The sequence below is a fragment of the Corvus brachyrhynchos genome, unplaced genomic scaffold, assembly GCF_000691975.1.
Source record: "Corvus brachyrhynchos isolate BGI_N302 unplaced genomic scaffold, ASM69197v1 scaffold21, whole genome shotgun sequence".
NCBI classification, from domain to species: domain Eukaryota; kingdom Metazoa; phylum Chordata; class Aves; order Passeriformes; family Corvidae; genus Corvus; species Corvus brachyrhynchos.
Genome location: NW_008236924.1, coordinates 903,899 through 922,274, shown reverse-complemented (window position 1 = coordinate 922,274; position 18,376 = coordinate 903,899). Strand labels below are relative to the sequence as shown.

Below are 18,376 nucleotides of genomic sequence, written 5' to 3'. Positions count from 1 at the left end.
GGGAGGAGGAGCCATTTGGGGCAGGCATTTGAGGGCAGCCCCTTGCTCAGTGCCCTGCTAGACGAGGGGAACACCGATGGGATGGAGAGGGAAAAGTGTCAGGCACCGATGCCAGCTGTCCCAGGCACTATCTCATATCCTCATTCTCTGTTTATTCATGTTGGACAAGGAGGATATTCAGCCCATCGAAAGCCATAAAATGAGATTAGAGACCAGGAGGCACCAATGGGAGGCAGCCACATCCATGGGCAGCTGGCCTTGTTCTTTGGCCTCTGCCAGCCCAACCACAGCCTCACCCTCTCCCCCTCTGTCTCCAGTGCTGTGAGTTTGCAGCCATCGGATCACCCAGTACTGCCATCCCTCTTGGTGCCAAAGGAATGAGACGTGGCAGTGCCGTGCCATGATATGAGCCATGCCAGTGCCAGCAGTGCCCCTGTGGGACAGGCACACCGTGTGCTACAAGGACAAGGCTGCTGCCTCAAGATGCCCTTCCCAACCCTGGCTGCGCCCAGGGGCATCGGCGCCAGCGTGACCTCGGAGCCACAGCACCACAGGCCAGGAATGACAGCAACAAACCTGTGTCACACAGGATCCCTGCTTGTTTTTATTTTCACTGATGCCTAAAAAATAAAAAGGAAAACCAGTTCTGCCTTATATACACAAAAACTGAGCTGATGTCCTGAGTCGACGCAAACATTTGTCCTCATCACTGAGCGCACCTGGTAACAGAGGCCGTGGGAAGTGTCACCGGCAGGAGGGAGACCCAAAGCCTTTGAGGGCTGGAGCAGAGCAGTGGACACAGTGGGATAACAGGGACCCACTTGTAAAAGCCACAGCACACCTGGGGAGTCTGTGTTCTGGGGGCTGGGAGTGGTGGGGGCTGGCAGTGGATGGTGTAGCCAAGGCATGCGAGGCACAAGCGGTGTCAGGTGGGGTGTGAGGGTTTGTCTGGGTGCTCTCCAGGCAGCAGGGATGTGTCTGCTGCTCCATCTTCCCAGAGCTTGGAGAGAAAATGCTGAGAAAGGTCACACAAGCCACCATGCAAAGCTCATGCTCCCTCATCCCTGTCTTGGTTTTCAGAAGCCACAGCCAAGGAGCACTTGGTGCAGCCCAGAGCAGGAGCCACAGACCCTCCTGTGTCCCAGCTGTGCCCCAGCTGTGCCCCACTGGCCTTTGGGGCTGCTGAAACTGGGCTGTATGTTAACCTGGGCCTATACAATGGTCAAGACTCAGCAGGATGAAGGGACTCCTCAGCTGCAGTTCACCAGTAGGAATGGATGGGGTTTAGCTAACCGGCCTAGGGAACACAGTGAGTGAGAGGGAGTGCAGTGCATGGAGGAGCAGGGAGAAAGGGAGGACAAAATCTGTAGTCCTCTAATCTGTAGTTTTAAAGAAAATAGGAAAAGAATTGCTTCTCTGTCTTTCTGAAAACCACCTCTCCATCACCTAACACCAGGGCACATGCCAGTCATTTCTTGCATGCCTGAGGAGGCCCCTGCCCACCTGGCACCAGCTCCTGGTGCCTGCAGTTACTGTGCTCCCTTGGAATAGCACCCAAATCTCTCCTGGTGTTGGCCCTTCTGGACAGCCCGGGGCTGGTTCTTGGACCCTGTCTCGATGGCAAACCTTCCGTTCTCCTTCCCTTCCCCATGGAAGGGCTCAGCAGGGTGGTCTGCCCCCACTGTGCCTGTGCTGGGCTCCCTTCTACCCTCTCCCTGTGCTCCAGGGGGAGGATGGCTGCAGTGCCACCTTGCCATGGCACAGCCAGGGGAACCAGGGCTGCAGGGGCACGTGGCTCTGCGTGGCTGCGGGGGCAGAGCTGAGGATGCACGATTGGGCACTGCCAGGGTCACTGGGGACAAGGGCGGGGATGTTCAGGTACTCTTGTCAAGGACACGCTCCAGCTTGCCAGAAACACTGTGGCTTGAAGGGCTCCCATGTCACGTCCCACAGCTGAGGGTCTTGCCTGGTTCCCAGAGCCCAACTTGCTCTGCCCTCCTCACCCCACTTCCCGGAAGACCAGCTCAGCAGAAATCCATTTTGCCTTGAGTCCAGCCAGGTCTTTTTTCTACTTCAGTCTTGTTCGAACTGCCCAAAGCACCAGGCAGCTGGATTGCCAGGAGCACCAAAGGAAGCACCTGGAGCACCACAGGAAAGCCCTCCTCCACTATCACCCCCTTCCTTCTGCTGACATCAGGACTTTGCTGTGGGCTACAAAGACCAGAGACCAAACTGGTGTGTGGTTCCTATGGGAGAGCAGTACCTAACCCATGTTTTTTACGCAGGGGAGAGCCCACCAGTCCCTTGGGAAGGTCCCAGTGCCACCTGGCCCAGCCTTGCTGTCTGCCCCATCGGTTCAGCCAGGGACAGTCATGTCTTTGGGAAGGGGCTGTCACCCTTCAGAGCACATGGGCTGGCGGGGCTCTGCTGCATAGTGCTTTTCTCTTGGGGTCTGTAGCTGGTGAAGAGGGTTAAGGCATGAATTCTTCCTTGATCGTCAGTGGAGATGAGGAGACGAGGTTGGGGGCATTGCTGCTGCAGAGGCCTCCGATGGGTCCCAGTGTGCTGACAGCTGGTGGGGTGGGCGTGGTGGTGCTGGTGGGCTGGCTCTGCTGCTGCAGCTTTTTTTTGTTCACCTTCCTCTCCTTCGCCCTCCGATTCTGAAACCAGATTTTCACCTGCAGAAAGGAAAAGATGGCAATGCAAAGATGAGGATGGACTCAGGCAAGGATGACAACCCTCAGTCCCCATGGGGCAGGGAGGGCATCCCAAAGTTTGGAAAGGATGTCTGTGGAGCAAGGTGGGGCTTGGGCTCTTCCCCATCCCCATCTCCACCCGGGATGTGGTTTTCCCAGGACTCTGCAGCACTGACCTGCCGTTCGGTCAGCCCGAGGGCCGCGGCCAGCTCGGCCTTGCGGCGGATGGTGATGTAGCGGCTGTAGTGAAACTCCTTCTCCAGCTCCAGGCGCTGGTGGTCCGTGTACACCACCCGGTACTTGTCTTTTGTCCTGGTCTTGCCTGGCAGAGAGACCAGATAGGGGTGAGCCAAGGGGGGAAGAAGGGGAGCAGTGGAAGGGAGGGAGCATCCCCAAGGGCACAGAGGAGACACACAACCACCTCAGGAGAAGCATGCAATGCCCTGGGGACCAGTGGGAAAGACAGTCAGGAGGCTCCTACTGGCTTTAATATCCTTCCTGTTTAGCATCAGGATGTTTCTTCTTGTTGGGAAGTACCTGGGCTTTGGTGGAATTGCTTGGTAGAAAGAGTAGGATGGATTCAGATGTGCCCCGGGAAAATGGACCATACATCCCCTGTGTCATGACACACGGTCCCTGAGAGGAGCAGAGCTGCAGGTCCTGCAGTGGGCAGAGGAGAGGCTGCCTGGCTGGGCTAAGGAGAGCCCAGCTCTTTGCTAGGAAGCCCAAAACCAAGGTGCCATCACTTGAATGTGCATGGATCAGAACAGGGGAAGGGCAGAAAACCTTGGAATGACCACATTTCTCTGCCTCCAAGAGGGCTATTCTCCTTCTCCCTGTACTGAGCTAAGACAGAGGGCAGTGCTTTTGGTGCAGTCTTTAAAGATGCACTGGAGAAAGCCCATAGGATGCCTAAGCACTCCTGGGGACTGGCTCAATGGGCCAGGGGTGCTTGGCCAAAGCCAGCCTGAACCTCTCCTTGGTCCCCCCAGATATGGACAGAGCTTGGGGCCATCAGCACCCACAGATGCACATCCCATGGGTCTGCAAACAGCACCTGCTGCTTTCTAGCAGCAAAATACAGTCAAAGGTCCTTTGTTATTCCACAGGGACACAGGGTGAGCTGTGGAACTCTGCCTGGGCCGTGGGGGGCAGGTGGCACTCCGAGGGGGGACGCCCATGCCCGGCAGTTTGCTCACAAGTTCCTGGTGTTTTTCTCTGCAGAAGAGCCCATAGGCAGGGAATAAACACAGCTGTGAATATTTGCTTCTCCACCCAAAATTACAAAATCCTGTTCCAGGGAGTCGAGAGGGATGATACCTGGCCATTTGTTTGCCTGGCAGACATGTTTGCCCATATTCTCCTGAATTTCTGATGCTGAGAGCAGTGCTGCTGTGGGAAGGAGTGGGAGCAAGCTCAGAGCAGCTCCATGGATTTTCCTGGGGCTGCCCTGGGTGTATCAGCATGGACAAGATACTGCACACCACTGCTGCAGATGCGCAGAAAGGGATTTCTGGTGATTCAGCAACTTACATAACCTCGCTTGCAGCCTGGTTCTGCCAGGAAAGGGGATCTTTGTGTGCCTGCCATCCTGTTCATCCATTCTCCCTAATGAGTCCTTTGCACATCCACCCATTTGGGCCAAATCACTTGGACACTGGACAAACTCAGCAATACAATTAAATTCTGACACCGTCCTGGTGGAAGCAGGAGTTTAGGTGGTCCAGACGAAAACTGGGCTCTAGACACCCTAATAAGACGTCAGAGAACATCTACAGAGCAGAACCCCAACCTTCAGGCTGCAAATCTGTTTGTGGACCGGCTCAGTTTTATTTTTGACAGTGTCTCTCTCCTGCTCTCACATTGCAAGGAGATGGAGACCTTCCTAAGCCACTCCTTATGCTGAAACTTAAATGTGAAAGAGTTGAAGACAGGACAACCCACATCCACTGCAGGTGGGAGAGGGGCTTGCAGCACCACATGGGATGGAAGAAAGCAGCTGGTTTTCTACTGAATAAGCAGGAGCCACAAAGATCCAGCTCATGGCATCACTGAGCAAACCAAGTGTGGAAGCACGAGTGGGAGCAAGCAGGACCTGGGATGGGCAAAGAAGGCACCTCACCCTGCAGGGACTGGATGCTGGCACTCCCAGGCACACAAGCAGCAGTCACTCAATTGAAGTTAGCACCCAATTTCCATCACTATGCTACTGTCTTCGTCCTCCTGCCATTGCTGTTGGTGGTGGTGGCACAGGCTCAGCACAGCATGAGCAGGGTGATGGCTGAGGGTCCCAGCACAGTCCCCAAGAAGCACTGAGGCTCCCAAGTGATCCATGGAATAGGGAAGGAGCCCAGCAAGGCTGCAACACAACCAGGAATAGAACCAGAGTTCCAGCACCAGGGCTGGACTTCAGCCACTAACTTGTAACTGAGGGATGGGATGAATTCAGTGACTGTTTCAGAGAGTGGGGAGCCCAGCTCATCCCAGGGCTTGTTGGAAGTGAACACCTAATCCTTCCTCACCACCACCAGGTCAAACCTGCCTCTGACCACACAGGGTGACCCTGTGGGTTAAGAAAGGGTAAAAAAAGGTTAATTTGATTGAGCAAGGTGTGTGTGGAATATCTGTTGGGACAGGGCTGAAACGCAGAGATTCCATGTGCAAGGGGTCTGTGGCAGCTTTGCCAGGCACTTGTCTCCTACTTGTCACACGTCAGCTATGACAGCTCCAAACAAAACTGCCCCCAGGAGACTCTGCTGGGCTGCAGCGATGCCAGGGGCACCCAGCCCACGCAGGATCTGCACCCTGCCCTCGCTCTCCTACAGGGCCCCCGTCCATCCCAGGGTCACTGCTGCCTCTCACCACCCTGCAGGGGAAGGGTTCACCAGCATGAAAAGAACTTCTGCACCCCAGCCCAGGAGGGACCTGTGCTGAATCTGCAAACACAGCAATTCCCAAGAAGTTACAGAATAAACCAGATGCTCTGGTGGAGATTTATGTGAGGTTTAACAGCTCTGTGAGAAACTGGGCTCCCTCTGGCTGCTCCAGGCTCAGGGGCTCCTGCAGGTTTTTTTTTTCCTCATAGATTTATCTTTTTTTCTGTTTTGTTTTTTTTTTTTTTTAATCTGAAAGCAAAAACCTCTCTAAAGAGATAATAACTTTAAAATGGTTTTACTTGCAATGTTGTTATTTGAATAGTACTGTTTGGAAAAAAGGAACACCTGGAAAGTGAAGGAGTTGACAGATACAGTAAAAAAAATAAAGACTAAAGAAATAAGGCGGTTTGTGAATACCACATATGCCATGAATTTCAGTAGGAATTATTATTTCCTGCTGCAGCTGTAAATAGATCCATCACACCCTGTTCTTTGTTATTCCCTCTTCATCCTTCATCCTGGATGGAGGCTGTGCTTTGCCTCAGGGCTGGCAGAGCCATCGCTGGGTGAGCTGGGCACCAGGCTCAATAGCAGTATCAATATCATCACTTGCTGCTCAGTATCAGGTAGAAAAGACTCCAAACAGAGGGCTGACGACCAAGCCAGAGATGGAAAGTTATTCACCTCCACTAATTGCTGGTTTCAGATGTTTGCTGAATTCAGGGATGTACTGTGGGTGATTCACAAGGAAAAGAAAAGGATTTGCAAGAAATACTATTGACAATGAATAATTCAACTACCTTGAATATGAATGCTGGGTTACACTTAACTCTCTCCTGGAGACTTTTTATGGCTCTGTGAAAAGAAAGAGGAAATTTCGGACGAGCCAATCCGGTTACTTACAGGGAGCCCTCGTGCCTATGGCCAAACAGAGGGATGGAACCAGGCATTTCCAGCCAGGCCTGGCAATGCTGGAACAGGCTGTCCCATGGCTGGGATAACCTGGAGCTGGGGATGCTGCCCCAGGAGGGAGTGTGGATGGGATGCAGAGGGGGTGCCAGTGGTGTCTCTTAGCACAGTCGTTAGCTCCTTCCAACCCTGCTATGCATTTACAGCCCCTCCTGCTTGTCCCTGAAAGACCAGGCACAGGAACTGCTTGGACAGGCAAATGGAGCCATCCGTGGGGCCAGTGGGAATGGTTTCGGCTTTGGGATCAAGGCAGGGCCAATGACTGCGTGGGGAGAGGGTATCGTTACTACTGTTAATGTATAACCCTAATAGCACTCACCTGAGCCACGATTAGATAAGGGAATAGCTTTAATGTGCTGTGCAAACCCCAAGGGACGCGCTCCCGAGTGTGCACGCACACACACAGGGGGGATGGAGTCCTGACCCCAGCCTGGATTCACTCTCCTCAGCAACCCTGCCCCGAGACAGGGATGCCAGAGCTCCTGCCCTGGGCTGGATCAGGAGCCTGGCAGGGTAAGGGAAAATCAAACTAGATCCTGTGCCCACCATCCTAGGCTCTCTCCCTCACAGCCACAGTGGAGGCTGCCAGGAAGGGGGTATTTCACCATCTCCAGTCCTGGCCTGCCCAAAGGATGGCTTTAAGTAAAAAAATGTGCCCCGAAAACCCTAACAGATTGAGAATATGGGCATTGTGAGGCTGGTGCTGAGCAGCTCTAAGAACAGCTGGGAAGGGGCTGGTTCAAACCAGGGAGGAAAGAGACTGTGGGGTGGCAGTGGCACCCTGGGTGGAGGTGGAAAATAGCAAAGGAGCAAAAGCTGGCATGTTACGAGGGGATCCACCGAGCTCCCAATGGAGGATCCCCATCCACGGGACACCTTTCTCCCAGCCACAGCAGGAGCAGCACAGCTGCCAGCAGCCAGGAGCATAAACTGCAGCGCTTTTCTAAAAGTCTCTATTTCACAGGTCAAAGCAGCTCAAAATTACCACAGCCCCAAACTCTGTGGGAAGCTGCTGTGCAGCCATCAGGGCTCTGATCTGGGAAGCTGGGGTACGGCAGCCCTGACCTGCTGGCTGGAGCCACTGAGATGAGAGCCCACGGTGGTGACGGCTGTTGCACCCCACAGCAGATGTTCCCAAGGCCTGGGGACACGTTGGATGTTGCCTTGTAGAGGAGGTGCTGGCAGGGGTGATGGAGGCACTGCTGCCAGGCTGCCTCAGCAGCTCTCATGCCTCACTCTGTGCTGGCTCCTTGTGCTCCCAGAGCCATCCTGCCTGGTCCCACCTGCCTGGTGGTGCTCTGGCCCCACACTGGCTCTGTCTGTACAGCCTTGTCTGCCCATCTCTCTGTACTGGGGAGCTGGTCCCACACTCTCTGATGGCATTAAAATATTACAATGCTGAAAAACATCGGGTGTGAAAGTCCTGTCACCAGGGAGCACCTGGGAAAGAACTGGTCCACACTGGAGGTAAAGTGCAGCAAGATGGTGCAAGGCTGTCCCCTCCGTGTGGGTGCTTCCTCTCCACGATAAAGCTGCTCCATTCTGAATGAGCAGCATCTGCTTGCAAAGAGGATAAAATCCTCCCATCCCAGAGGAATCAGTGTTCTATCAAGATTTGGCATTTCTCCCCTGGGAAAGGATCAAGGAAAACTTCCCTCACACCTGGCAGAGCTTTAGGCAATGTTATGGCTGGAGAAACAGGCACACAGGCAGTTGCAAACCAGAGTGGAGTCCCAGGGTGAGAGCCATGGGATTCCCTGGACAGTTTAATCCCCAGTCCTTCTCCAGCTCATGGGGGGAAATGCCCTTCACACCCCCACAAAATTGAGGACAGCCAGCAGAGCAATACCCCATGACAGACACCCCAGGCCCAGGAAAGGGCTGGGGTCGGCTCCTAAAGCTCACGAGCCTCCAGGCTGGCTGGAGCCACCTTCATCTGGCAGCCAGATGTGCTCCAGCTGTCTGTGTGCAGAGGGGTCAATGCTCCCTCTGCCGAGCAGCGATGATGGGAGCCGCACTGCACAGAGGTGATGCTGAGGCTCGGGACAGACAGCCTGGATCATTTCACCATCCCTAAACCGACTGGAAATAGGAACCCCAAAGTCTGAACTGGTGGTGGCAAGGGCGATCCTCTGATGCTCCCTTCCCCACACTCATTTTTTCCCCTCCTTTCCCCTCCAGGTCCAGCAGCCACTCCAAACACCCACGCTCCTCTGTGGCCTGGGAGGGGGGGATAAACCCGAGCCCCTCACACTCCCTGAGTGCTGGGAACCAGCAGCTCATGGTTTTCACAAGCTTTCCCCTTCCCTTGCATACTTCAATATCCTCAGCTATTTTTCCTCTGCCGCAGGAAGCAGAGGAGTGATGGATGGGACGACTGATGCGGGGCGAAGGACCGGAGCCATGTGGCTCATTTCATCACTGCCAGTGAGAAACGACCCCCTCTGTAGGGCAATCCTTCCCGAGATCCCTGCCTGACATCATTCCTCTGCCAGAATACACTGGATTTAGACAACAGCTGGGTGTCAAAAACTGGGTGAGAGGAACCACACATCCTCTCTGTACATATTTAATGTCTCAGTGCTGTGGAGGGAGGGAGGGAGGGAATGCTGGATGAATCCTCACTGAATGGACCCTGCCAAAACTCCCCCATCTCTACTCTGGGTTGCAAAAATGGGCATTTCAGACATCAGGGTTGAGGCAGGACTCATCTGTGCTGCAGAGCACTGCAGGCCCCTCCAGGGAGCCCAGCAATGCTCCTACACCGAGGGTAGCTCTCTCCATGGCAGTTCATCTCACACAACCTGGGGATTTCTTCCTGGTGCCAAAGGCTTCAGAGCAAACTGCAAATCTCCCATGTGCACCCAGTAGCAATAAAACCTGGTCCAGCTTGGTATGGAGAGCACTGGAAACATTTCACTTGCCAAACTGCGCTGCTTGACCCAATGGCTTTCTGGTCCCCTGCTCACTGAGGATCAAGCTCTGTGTTCCCAAAAAAGCTTTGCTCTAAGTGCAACTGTGTGGCTGGAGAAGGCATGCCCGGGGCTTGTGGGACTGGCAGAGCCGACACAGTCAAGCAGGGCAGCCCTGCTGCCAGGCAGGGGCAGAAACCTGGTCAAAGAGCTGGATTTGGAGAGTGCAGACCGGTGCACAGGAGCACAGGCTCACCCTGGCTGGGTTTTGCACAGCTGGCACAGTGTGACAGGGACAGAGCTGCATCCACACCCACGCCCACGCCCACTGGTGAGGACACCCTTCCCAGGAGGTGCAAACCCCAAGGGCATGAAGAGCAGATGCCTGGTGTTTGTAGTGAGCTGGTGATTCCCCATGACAGCCCCATGTTCTTGGACATGGACAACACAACCAGAGGCCAGTCAGCCCTGGGGGCAGCAGCCTGAAGCTGGCTGTTGGAGCAAGTCTTTCCCAGCCCTGCAGTGACTCAATCCTTTATTTTGGCAACTGGCAGATTCCTTCAGTTGTTCCCATGTTTTATGAGCACTGAGCTGAGTGCCGCCAGCCTGGCTCCTGTGCTGGGTCAAAGGCCACAGCAGCGCGGGAGGACAGGGAGCGCCAGGGTGACACATGGGCTGCTGGCACGTGTGGGGTGGACACAACCCCATTCAGAACATCACCTCACTCCAGCCCTGATCCAGCTCATCCCAACCTGCCACCTGGATGAAGCTCATCTGCAGTGGGGGGAGGAGAACAGTGAGGCAGTGGGGGTCCCATCTGGACATCAGGACTCCTCTCCCCCTTTGCAGCCCCACAGGGTTTGGCCCATCCTTGCCATGGGGCAGTGTGGGGGAAGGATCCAGCCTCTTATCCAAGCAATCACAAAGCTAACAGCACCAGAGTGGGCGTCCTTGAAGGGTCCCCTATAGGAAACATCTGTCATTGGCCAGAGGTTTAAAGTGTCCCTCTGCTAATCCCAGGGTATTAGCCAGCCAAGCCCATCACGTAGGTACTGCCAGTGCTCCAGAGAAGCCTTTTTTGTTCAAGGAAAGTCAATTCTAGGAAAGTTTGAGAGGCCTGTACCTTGGCCAGCAGGCTAAGCAGTCAACAAACCCCAGCTGGGGCCAGGAGCAGGTTGTGGGTTAATAATTCAAGGGGAAAAGACTGATGGGGCCTGACACACACCTCGCAAGTGTCCCGGTGGAGCAAAGGGTCTCACAGGGAATGAGCATGTCCTAAAGAGAGGCTCCCCATGCAGGGACTGACCAGGGAAATGCACTGTCCTCCAGCCAGCACCATCATCCCAAAACATACCAAGCACAGAGTGAACCCCAGCAGTCCAGGGGAAATGTTTCTGTCTCATTATTGGGTGTTTTACTCTTTCTCCCAGTGTTCATGGGCCCCACTAGGAAAATAAACAGAGCTGGAAAACTGACCTAGAAATAGTAAAACTGAGCTGGAAAACTGCACACCCAGCAAATCACCACATGCTCCAAGCATCACTGCTTGCTCTCCATCACCCCAAAACCTGCCTGGGCACCACGGGCAGTGGTACCACACGAAGCCGTGAGCACATTTGCCTCCACAAGGGATGCTCCAATTGCACTTTCACTTGCACTATTTAGCACTGTGGCCCCTGCTCAATTAGTGACCTAAAAGCCAGACCCAAGGCAGTATCTGAGGATTTGCATGACTAACGAGCAGAGAGTGAATTTCAAAGTTCAGCCAGCCCCTCTTCCAGCCACCTTCCTGAGCTTTTTATAAACCCTGGGTGCAATTCACAGGGAAGTTTGCAAATAATTGTGAATAAGGAGGAAGCATGAGGCTCTGACATGCTGCTAGTGAAGATTTTATGGGCAGAAAAGGAGGTGACATTGGAGAGAGAAATGAGGCCTGGGGACATCTTCCAGCTCGGTTCCCTTTAACTCCCAATTCCTGGTGTCTGGAGTTGCAATCCCTTCTGCTGCTGGGTTATCTCAGCTCAGCCATGTGAAGCACGCATGAATGTAGCAACAGGTACATAAAATCATCCCCCTGTAAAGCCTGACTCTTCAGTGAGTCACTGGGAGATTTCTCATTGATTTTTCTCAAGCTCTGGATCACATTTGCAGAAGTGCCTGACACACTCATATTCCCCGCACAACATTTTATTTTACTACCACGCAGCTCTTCCCCAAAAGCTTTCAAACTATGGCCAGGAGCTGTTTATACTAGACAAGACAGAAAGGGAACATTAATTTACAACCCTCTGAAGTATTATGATTTACAGCATTCACAATGAAACTGTTGATATTTATAGGAAAAATCTCCGTGTATTCATTTCCTATTCCCACAGTGGTGAGATGGGGAGTTTATCAATCCAGACAGATTAAAGCCCAGTTTATTGATTTCAATAAAATGATTCATCTAAGAGCTTCACCCTTATCTATGTCAAACCCATCTCTGCCCTACTCTCTTTCAAGCTTAATGAAGACTTTTATTTAAAGGGCAGCACTGGAAAACCCCAACAGCATCCCACCATCTCCCAGCTCATGGTCCCACCACAGCAAAATCCTGCAGTTGCTTGGCACCAGAAGCACTGGGCTTGGACCCAGCAGAGGTGCAAGGACAGGTCCTTAATCTGTGGGTGACTTAGAAAAGGAGCTTACTGGTCATCCATCCCAAGGAAACCACCCCAAGGAAGGGCCTTTCACCCCCACATCGCTGTGGTGGGGCTGGGGCAGCTCCTCTCCGTGTGAGAGGAACAAGGCTGATTTATTTGTTCCTTTGTATGTCTTTGATCTAGGAGATACAAACTAAGCAACTAATGATATTTTTCCAGAATTCAATCAACTCAATTGTCCTCTAACTCAATCAGAGGCACTTTCAAGCCCCTGTTTTATCTCGGCCCCACTGCTGGGTGTAAACCCATGGCCTTGATCCAGAGGAGAGGTGTGCTGATGGCTTTCCTTCCCCACTCATTTTCCCTCCCACCTCTCTCCTCAGAAGAAATCAAGATGTTCAGACCTACAAACCCTGCAGAAGTGGCAGGGTCCCAGCTGCAGGGCAGGGCTGCAGGGGCCTTTTCCTCACATTTCCCTTTCCACCCCGGGCAGAGGGAAGCCCTCAGCCCTGGCACGCCTGTGGGTCTCCATCACTGCATCTGGGGGGAAGCATTTTTCCTAAATAGTTACATTCAGCGCTTAAAACGAGACAGGAAATACCAGCCTGCCTCTCCCTCCTCTTTCCAGACTGGGGCTGGTTTTTTTTCCATTTATTGGGATATTCTGCCTGCTCCACTGCAGACACTGGTCCCCATCCCTGCCACACAGATTCTGGGAATATGAGTAGGTATTTTCCATGCTGGAAGATCCCAGGCACATCTGAAGAAGACCCTTATGTGGGCCCTGCCCACTGGGAATGCAGGGCAGAGCTGAAAACAAGCCAAAAACCTGAGACACTACAAACAGGGAGCCCTGGCCCTGATTCCAAGGATATGGGGCAGCAGTAACTCAAAGCAAACTCGCTCCCTAGAGATGCCCACAGCGACTCCTGTAGTGAGTTTGGCCCCAGCAGTGCTCTGAGGAGCTCATGGCACAGGAGAGGGAGAGGGATAGCAGGTTCAGGCAAGCCCCGTGGGTCCCGCTGGGAAGGGTCCAGGCTAGGAAGATGAAAGGGTGGGGGTAGGTCAGGACAAAGGGCCCGCACCTCACCTCGCTGCCAGAGGAGCCGGCCACCATCTCCATGACAAAGAGAAGTCCTTGTCAATTTGGGCTGGCCCCAAGGGGGATCTGCCCACCGCCTTTGAAGTGGGCAGCAGGGAGGGTAGGGGGCTGGGGTCACCCAGACGCTTCCCCCAGGTCAGGAGTTCAGCGGGGACAGAACCCTGGGGACAGCACGACCACTCGGTGCCCAGGCCGGAGATAATCCCAGGAACCAGGGCACCCTTTCCTGCAGAGCCGAGCACCCACCAGCCGTGCACCTGCAGCACCCACAGCCACCCTCCACGTGGCACTGTCCCCAAGACACTCTTTGCACACGCACGGTGCCCCTCGCACACACACCGTGCGCGACACCGTCCTCACACAGCGCCCTGCACACACACTCGGAGCACGTCACCTCCCCCAGGCACAGCGGGTGACACTGCCTGCACACACACACTGCCCGCGGTGCCCCGCACGCTCGCACAGAGCCTGCAGCACCTCCCTGAATGCACCTTGTGCACATGCACACGCACACAGCATGGCTGCACACAGCTCCTTCCCTGCACACGCACACCGCTTTAGGCACCCTGCACGGGCTCTCCCACAGCCAGCTCACGCTCTCATGTACAGCCACAGCCCCACACACTCACCTCGGCACTTTTGACACCCCCCATCCAACACCCCCTCAGGGTCCTGGGGGTCTCTGGTTCTGCCCATCCTACCCGGCACCGGCTGGGGAAAAGGACTGCCCCGCCATGTAAGCCCGGCTGTGAGTGTGGAAGGACAGCACCCTCCCTGCCCGTCCTCAGCTGCTGCCACCTCGCTGGCGGGGTCCCCTGCTCTTTGGGGACTGGGTGTCATGCCAAGGGCAGGCCAAACTTGCTGTCCTCCTGGCAGTCCCTGTGCAGGGAGAGCCACAGAGCAGGATCCGGCCCTGCAGAAATCCAAGCTCAGGGATCCTCTGCTCTGGGGATGGCGCAGGGGTGCAGGACTGGGGGTTTCCTTACCGTTGTTGCTGGTGCTGGGAATGCTGCGCCTCATCCACTCGTATGGGGTGCGTCTCTGGGCATTAGGGGAGAGCTGGGGGACCGAGCTGCTGATGGGTGGAGGCAGGAGTCCAGAGCCCGGAGGCTGAATGGGGTTAAAATCTGGGGGGCTGAATCCAAACTGCCCCGGACTGGCGGTGGAAGGCGTCGCAGCGGCCCCATAGGAATGCCAGTCCTCCTTGGCAGGGGTGTAGGGAGAGCCCCAGGCAGCTGCCGGCTGCCCGTGGTGCAGGTCGTTGTTAATCCCCGGCACATGGTGGTAGCTGGCGAAGTCCGAGTACTGCGGTGGCCCCGGCACGTAGTTCTGGGGGTTGAGGTTGAGGCTGGGGTGCCGGACCGGGCTGGGATACATGTTGGTGTCCTTATCCACAAGATATCCTACATACATCTTCCCGGGCCGTCCCGCTCATGCTGCGCCGCCGAGCCGCGACTGCGGCCGCTTGGGTTTGGCGGGGAGGCGGCCGCCCCTCCTTCGCCACCACTCACCTGGGCGCCTTGGGGAGCCTGTCCTGGGGCCAGGCACCTCCCTGCCCACAGGCTTTTATTGGGCCCAACCTCTCGCAGCATTTGCATTGAAAGGCAGGTTTGCATTTCAAAGTGCAGAAACCCCAGCGGGTGAGGGGGACGAGCTCAAACTTCCCACTCTGGCTGCAAGGAGGATGAGGTAGTGGGTGACCCCAGGGAGCACCCAGGACCCCCCAGACCCTCTGTCACTACCCCACAACTGTGCCCATGCCACCGGACGTGGTCCCTCTGCAGCAGCTGTCTTTGGGGACATGAGGGTGTCACGGGTGTCCCATGAGGATACCCCAAGGGACCTCACCACCATCCACACCCCAGGAGCAGTGTGCCTTGGGATGAACCTCTGTATTAAAACCCAGCTGCACACAGGGGACAAGTTGGCCTGTGTGTGTCTGTCACCTGCCCTGTCCCCACGTTGGGGGACACCAAACTCTTGGTCTGAATGGGGTTCTCCTGTGCCCAGCAGCAGCATCTGCCTCTTTGGAAGAGAGAGGCTGGTGGAGGCTTTGGGTCTGCGTTTCCTTCATGCCAGGGCAAACCCACCCCTCCAACCCTGACAGCAAAGCTCAGCCCAGCCTCGAGAGCAGGAGAGATGGGCAGAACCTGTGTGCAGGGAGAATGCCCCCACCATGGGCACTGCTGCGAGTACCCGGGCTGACACATCTCCAAGGGGCTCACGACGCTGCAGCAAGAGGAGTTTCTCACCTGCTTTGTCTCTTAAGAAAGCAAAACCATCCCCATATCTTTGGTGGTAAGGAAAACCAAGCAGAAAGGAGACCCTCGTGAAGCCCTGTCTGCCTGCAAGGTGGGAGGTGCCAGCCACAAACACCCCAGCAGAGATCACACCTGTCAGGTCAGACACACCTGTACTCCAGAGGGGGACGAAATCCCCACCACTGGCAGCCGGGAACCTCGGCCCCACCGACGTCCCCCTCCCCGCCGGTGTCACACTCCAGCTGCACTGGCCACCACCCAGCCACAGTTGTCATTTGCAGGCTGGCTTTTTCTCCCCAGTCAGAAGCAGAGTTCACAGAGGCTTCAGGAGGGTGTTTTGTCACCTCCTCAAGGCCGCCTCTGTCCTTTTCTCTGCACCAGCCCCTTCCCCTTCTAGAAAAGTGAGCAGGGCAAGGACAGATCCTCACCGTCCTGGAACCAAAACAGCCTGGAATTTGACAATAGGAAACAGAAAAAAACCCAAATAGATTAAGGATGAAATTGAGAGGAGGGGATAAAACCTCCATCACGGAGCTCTGGACCCTCAGTGTTCTGTGTCAGTTGCAAGCTCCTCATCCCATTGCTCTGGCCCCAGTTCTACCTGAAACTGGGTGCTCATATTCCCCTGTGCTACATCCACTCCCTGCAAGGAGGTGGGTGCCAGGATGAGATGGAGGGGAGATGGGTAGGAGGGGTCTGGTTTAGGAGGACAGAGAAGGGTAAACCCCCAGCAATGGGAAATCACCCCCAGAGCTGACATCACACGCAGTCTGCCTCCTGAAACCTGGCATGGCCAGAGGCACCAGGAGATGTGAGCACTTTGCAGCACCCCCTCTGGGCCCCCAGGGTCCCCAACCCCTTGCTCAGCCTTGTCCCAGGCCCCTCCCTTGTGACAAAGGTGACTGTCATGACCGTCCCACCCAGTGATGATCTCAGCTCACCACTCAGCTCAGATTGCTTGATGTGCTGTATAATCCCATCTATCCTGGATTTTTCCCAAGATCTCAGTACCGCCATGGCTTTGTGCAAACTAGAGAGCCAAAGCCACGTTACTCCTCCTCTTCCTCCCATCAGCAAAGATGCTCAGGAACTGGGAGAAAAAAGATGAAAAGAAAATTCCCCCTGAGCAGATGGTGGGAGGTACAGAGCAACAGAGGTGGCTGCTGGGTCCCATCCCAGGGGTGGCTGCACTTCAGGCTCTGGGGTTATTCCTGCCACTGGCTGTTTCTTTCAGGCAGTGACAGGGAGCCCAGGCCCCCCTTACCTTTTCCCAACCTGTGGAGCCAAAGCCAAGGACTCAGGCAGTTGCTGGGGGTGGGAGGGCTCAGGGGTCTGGGGCAGCACCCCACAGCTGCATCCTCTGCAGGGGAGCAGGTGACAGGCTTGGCAGGGCACAGCATGGCCAGGTGCCTGCTGACAGCTGAGCGTGAACTCCCTCAGTGTGGGCGAAGGGGGCGGGGGAGGACAATTGGGCCATAAAGATCCACCAACAATAACTTCCCTCTTCTGCTTTTCTTTGACCTGTTTATTACTGGTGGCAAAGTTTGTGCTGGGGAAGAGCCAGGTGAGGAGCCCTTCATGGGCTCTCCAGGCTGCTCAGCTGGGGCTGAAGGGTGCTGATTGGGACCCTCGGTGCCCCAGGATGCCACTTGCCCCGGGGTCCCATGGGCGAGCAGATGAGGGACTGACAGAGCCCCTGGGGGGTCCCCAGCTGGGTGAGAGGAGGTGGCGGTACCCCCTCCATCCATCCTAGAGACCCCCAGAAACACACCCAACCTGGGGACCTCCTCCTAGTCCTTCAGACCTGGTATTCCTGGTGGAAACCAGGCAGATGCAGCGGAGAGGGAGAGCAGTCAGGGTTCCCTCAACACTCCCTGGGGCTCGCTGCTGCTATCTGTGATCGAGTGATGCCATCTCCTGGAAGGAGGAGGGCTGGGAGGTCCCCAGGGCCAGGCTGCACGCAACTATCCTCAGATGGAGCAGGGACACCATCTCATCACCTCCTGCTCCCATGGAGGAGGCATTCAATATGGAAACTGAGTCCTAACTTGTCCCCCAACTTGCTCTGAACCCCACTGTGGTTTCTGCAGGAGAGGGAGATGCCCACAGAGAGTCAAGTAGGTGTCCCCCCTTGCTCCCCTTTTCCCCCACAGCCTCCTTCCTCACTTCACTCCCTCCAGCTCCTATTGCTCCCAAAGGCAAATCTGTGGCTTCAGACCAGCATATCCCAGAGCTGCATGGCCCCACTCACATCCCAGCCCAGCCAGGGTTTCACCTTTTGGTCATTCCTCAGCTTCTGAATGCCCTGAGAGTAACCCCTCTCTCTGGCAATGGAGACATTAGTGCTACCCTCTTGCAGAGGAAAACCCCCTGCCTCATGTCCACCAGCCCCACTGCAGGCTCCTGTGTGGCCTTTGGCTCTCCCCAGATGCCTGAACCGCCCCTGTGCTGTCACCTGTGTCCCTGTGCTGAGGAGAGTCTGAGGAGCTGGTCCCCAGAGAGATGGGTGCTGGACCGGGATAGCCCCAATGGATGTGCCACCAGTGCACAGTACAGCTCCCCTCTCCCCATCCAGGGCCACGGATCCTCTTTGGGATCTGGATCAGCTTTCTTGGCAAAATGCAAATGCCACAAACCCTGTGAATATCCTCAAGAGGGCACTGGGGACAGGGACACATGCTGGCATCCCTCATCACTTCCCAGCACGTGTGGGCCCTGCTCGTGGTGGGGTGGGGATGTGATTCTCCCTGCACTGGTGGGGAGCATCCTGGTTTCGCTCCTTTGCTGCGTTTCAGGCACTGTGCAAGCAGAGGGTTAACGATTCCCACATTAAGTGGCTGCAGATGTGTGGGAAAGGCTGGGGCGAGCGGCCGGCATCGTTATTAGTATTCACCCAGGAGCCTGTCGCTGCCTCCCGG

At 55.4% G+C, this 18,376-nt stretch overlaps 1 protein-coding gene across 1 annotated transcript; it reads right to left on the bottom strand.

The window, feature by feature from the left end:
* Positions 1–2,387: 2,387 nt before the first annotated feature.
* Positions 2,388–14,661, bottom strand: CDX1 (caudal type homeobox 1). Its single transcript, XM_008628913.2, has 3 exons — positions 14,184–14,661; positions 2,873–3,018; positions 2,388–2,678 (listed from the first exon to the last, which is right to left on the bottom strand). Exons 1-3 carry the CDS (start codon positions 14,608–14,610, stop codon positions 2,472–2,474), a joined length of 780 nt encoding a protein of 259 aa, XP_008627135.1. The 5' UTR covers positions 14,611–14,661; the 3' UTR covers positions 2,388–2,471.
* Positions 14,662–18,376: the final 3,715 nt, after the last annotated feature.

Coding starts and splice junctions, on each gene's coding strand:
- CDX1 (XM_008628913.2), bottom strand. CDS start 14,610: ATGTATGTAGGATATCTTGTGGATAAGGACACCAACATGTATCCCAGC. Junction 3,019..14,183: donor TCCCAGCACCAGCAACAACG/GTAAGGAAACCC, acceptor TCTCTCTGCCAG/GCAAGACCAGGACAAAAGAC. Junction 2,679..2,872: donor TCGGGCTGACCGAACGGCAG/GTCAGTGCTGCA, acceptor TCCTTTCTGCAG/GTGAAAATCTGGTTTCAGAA.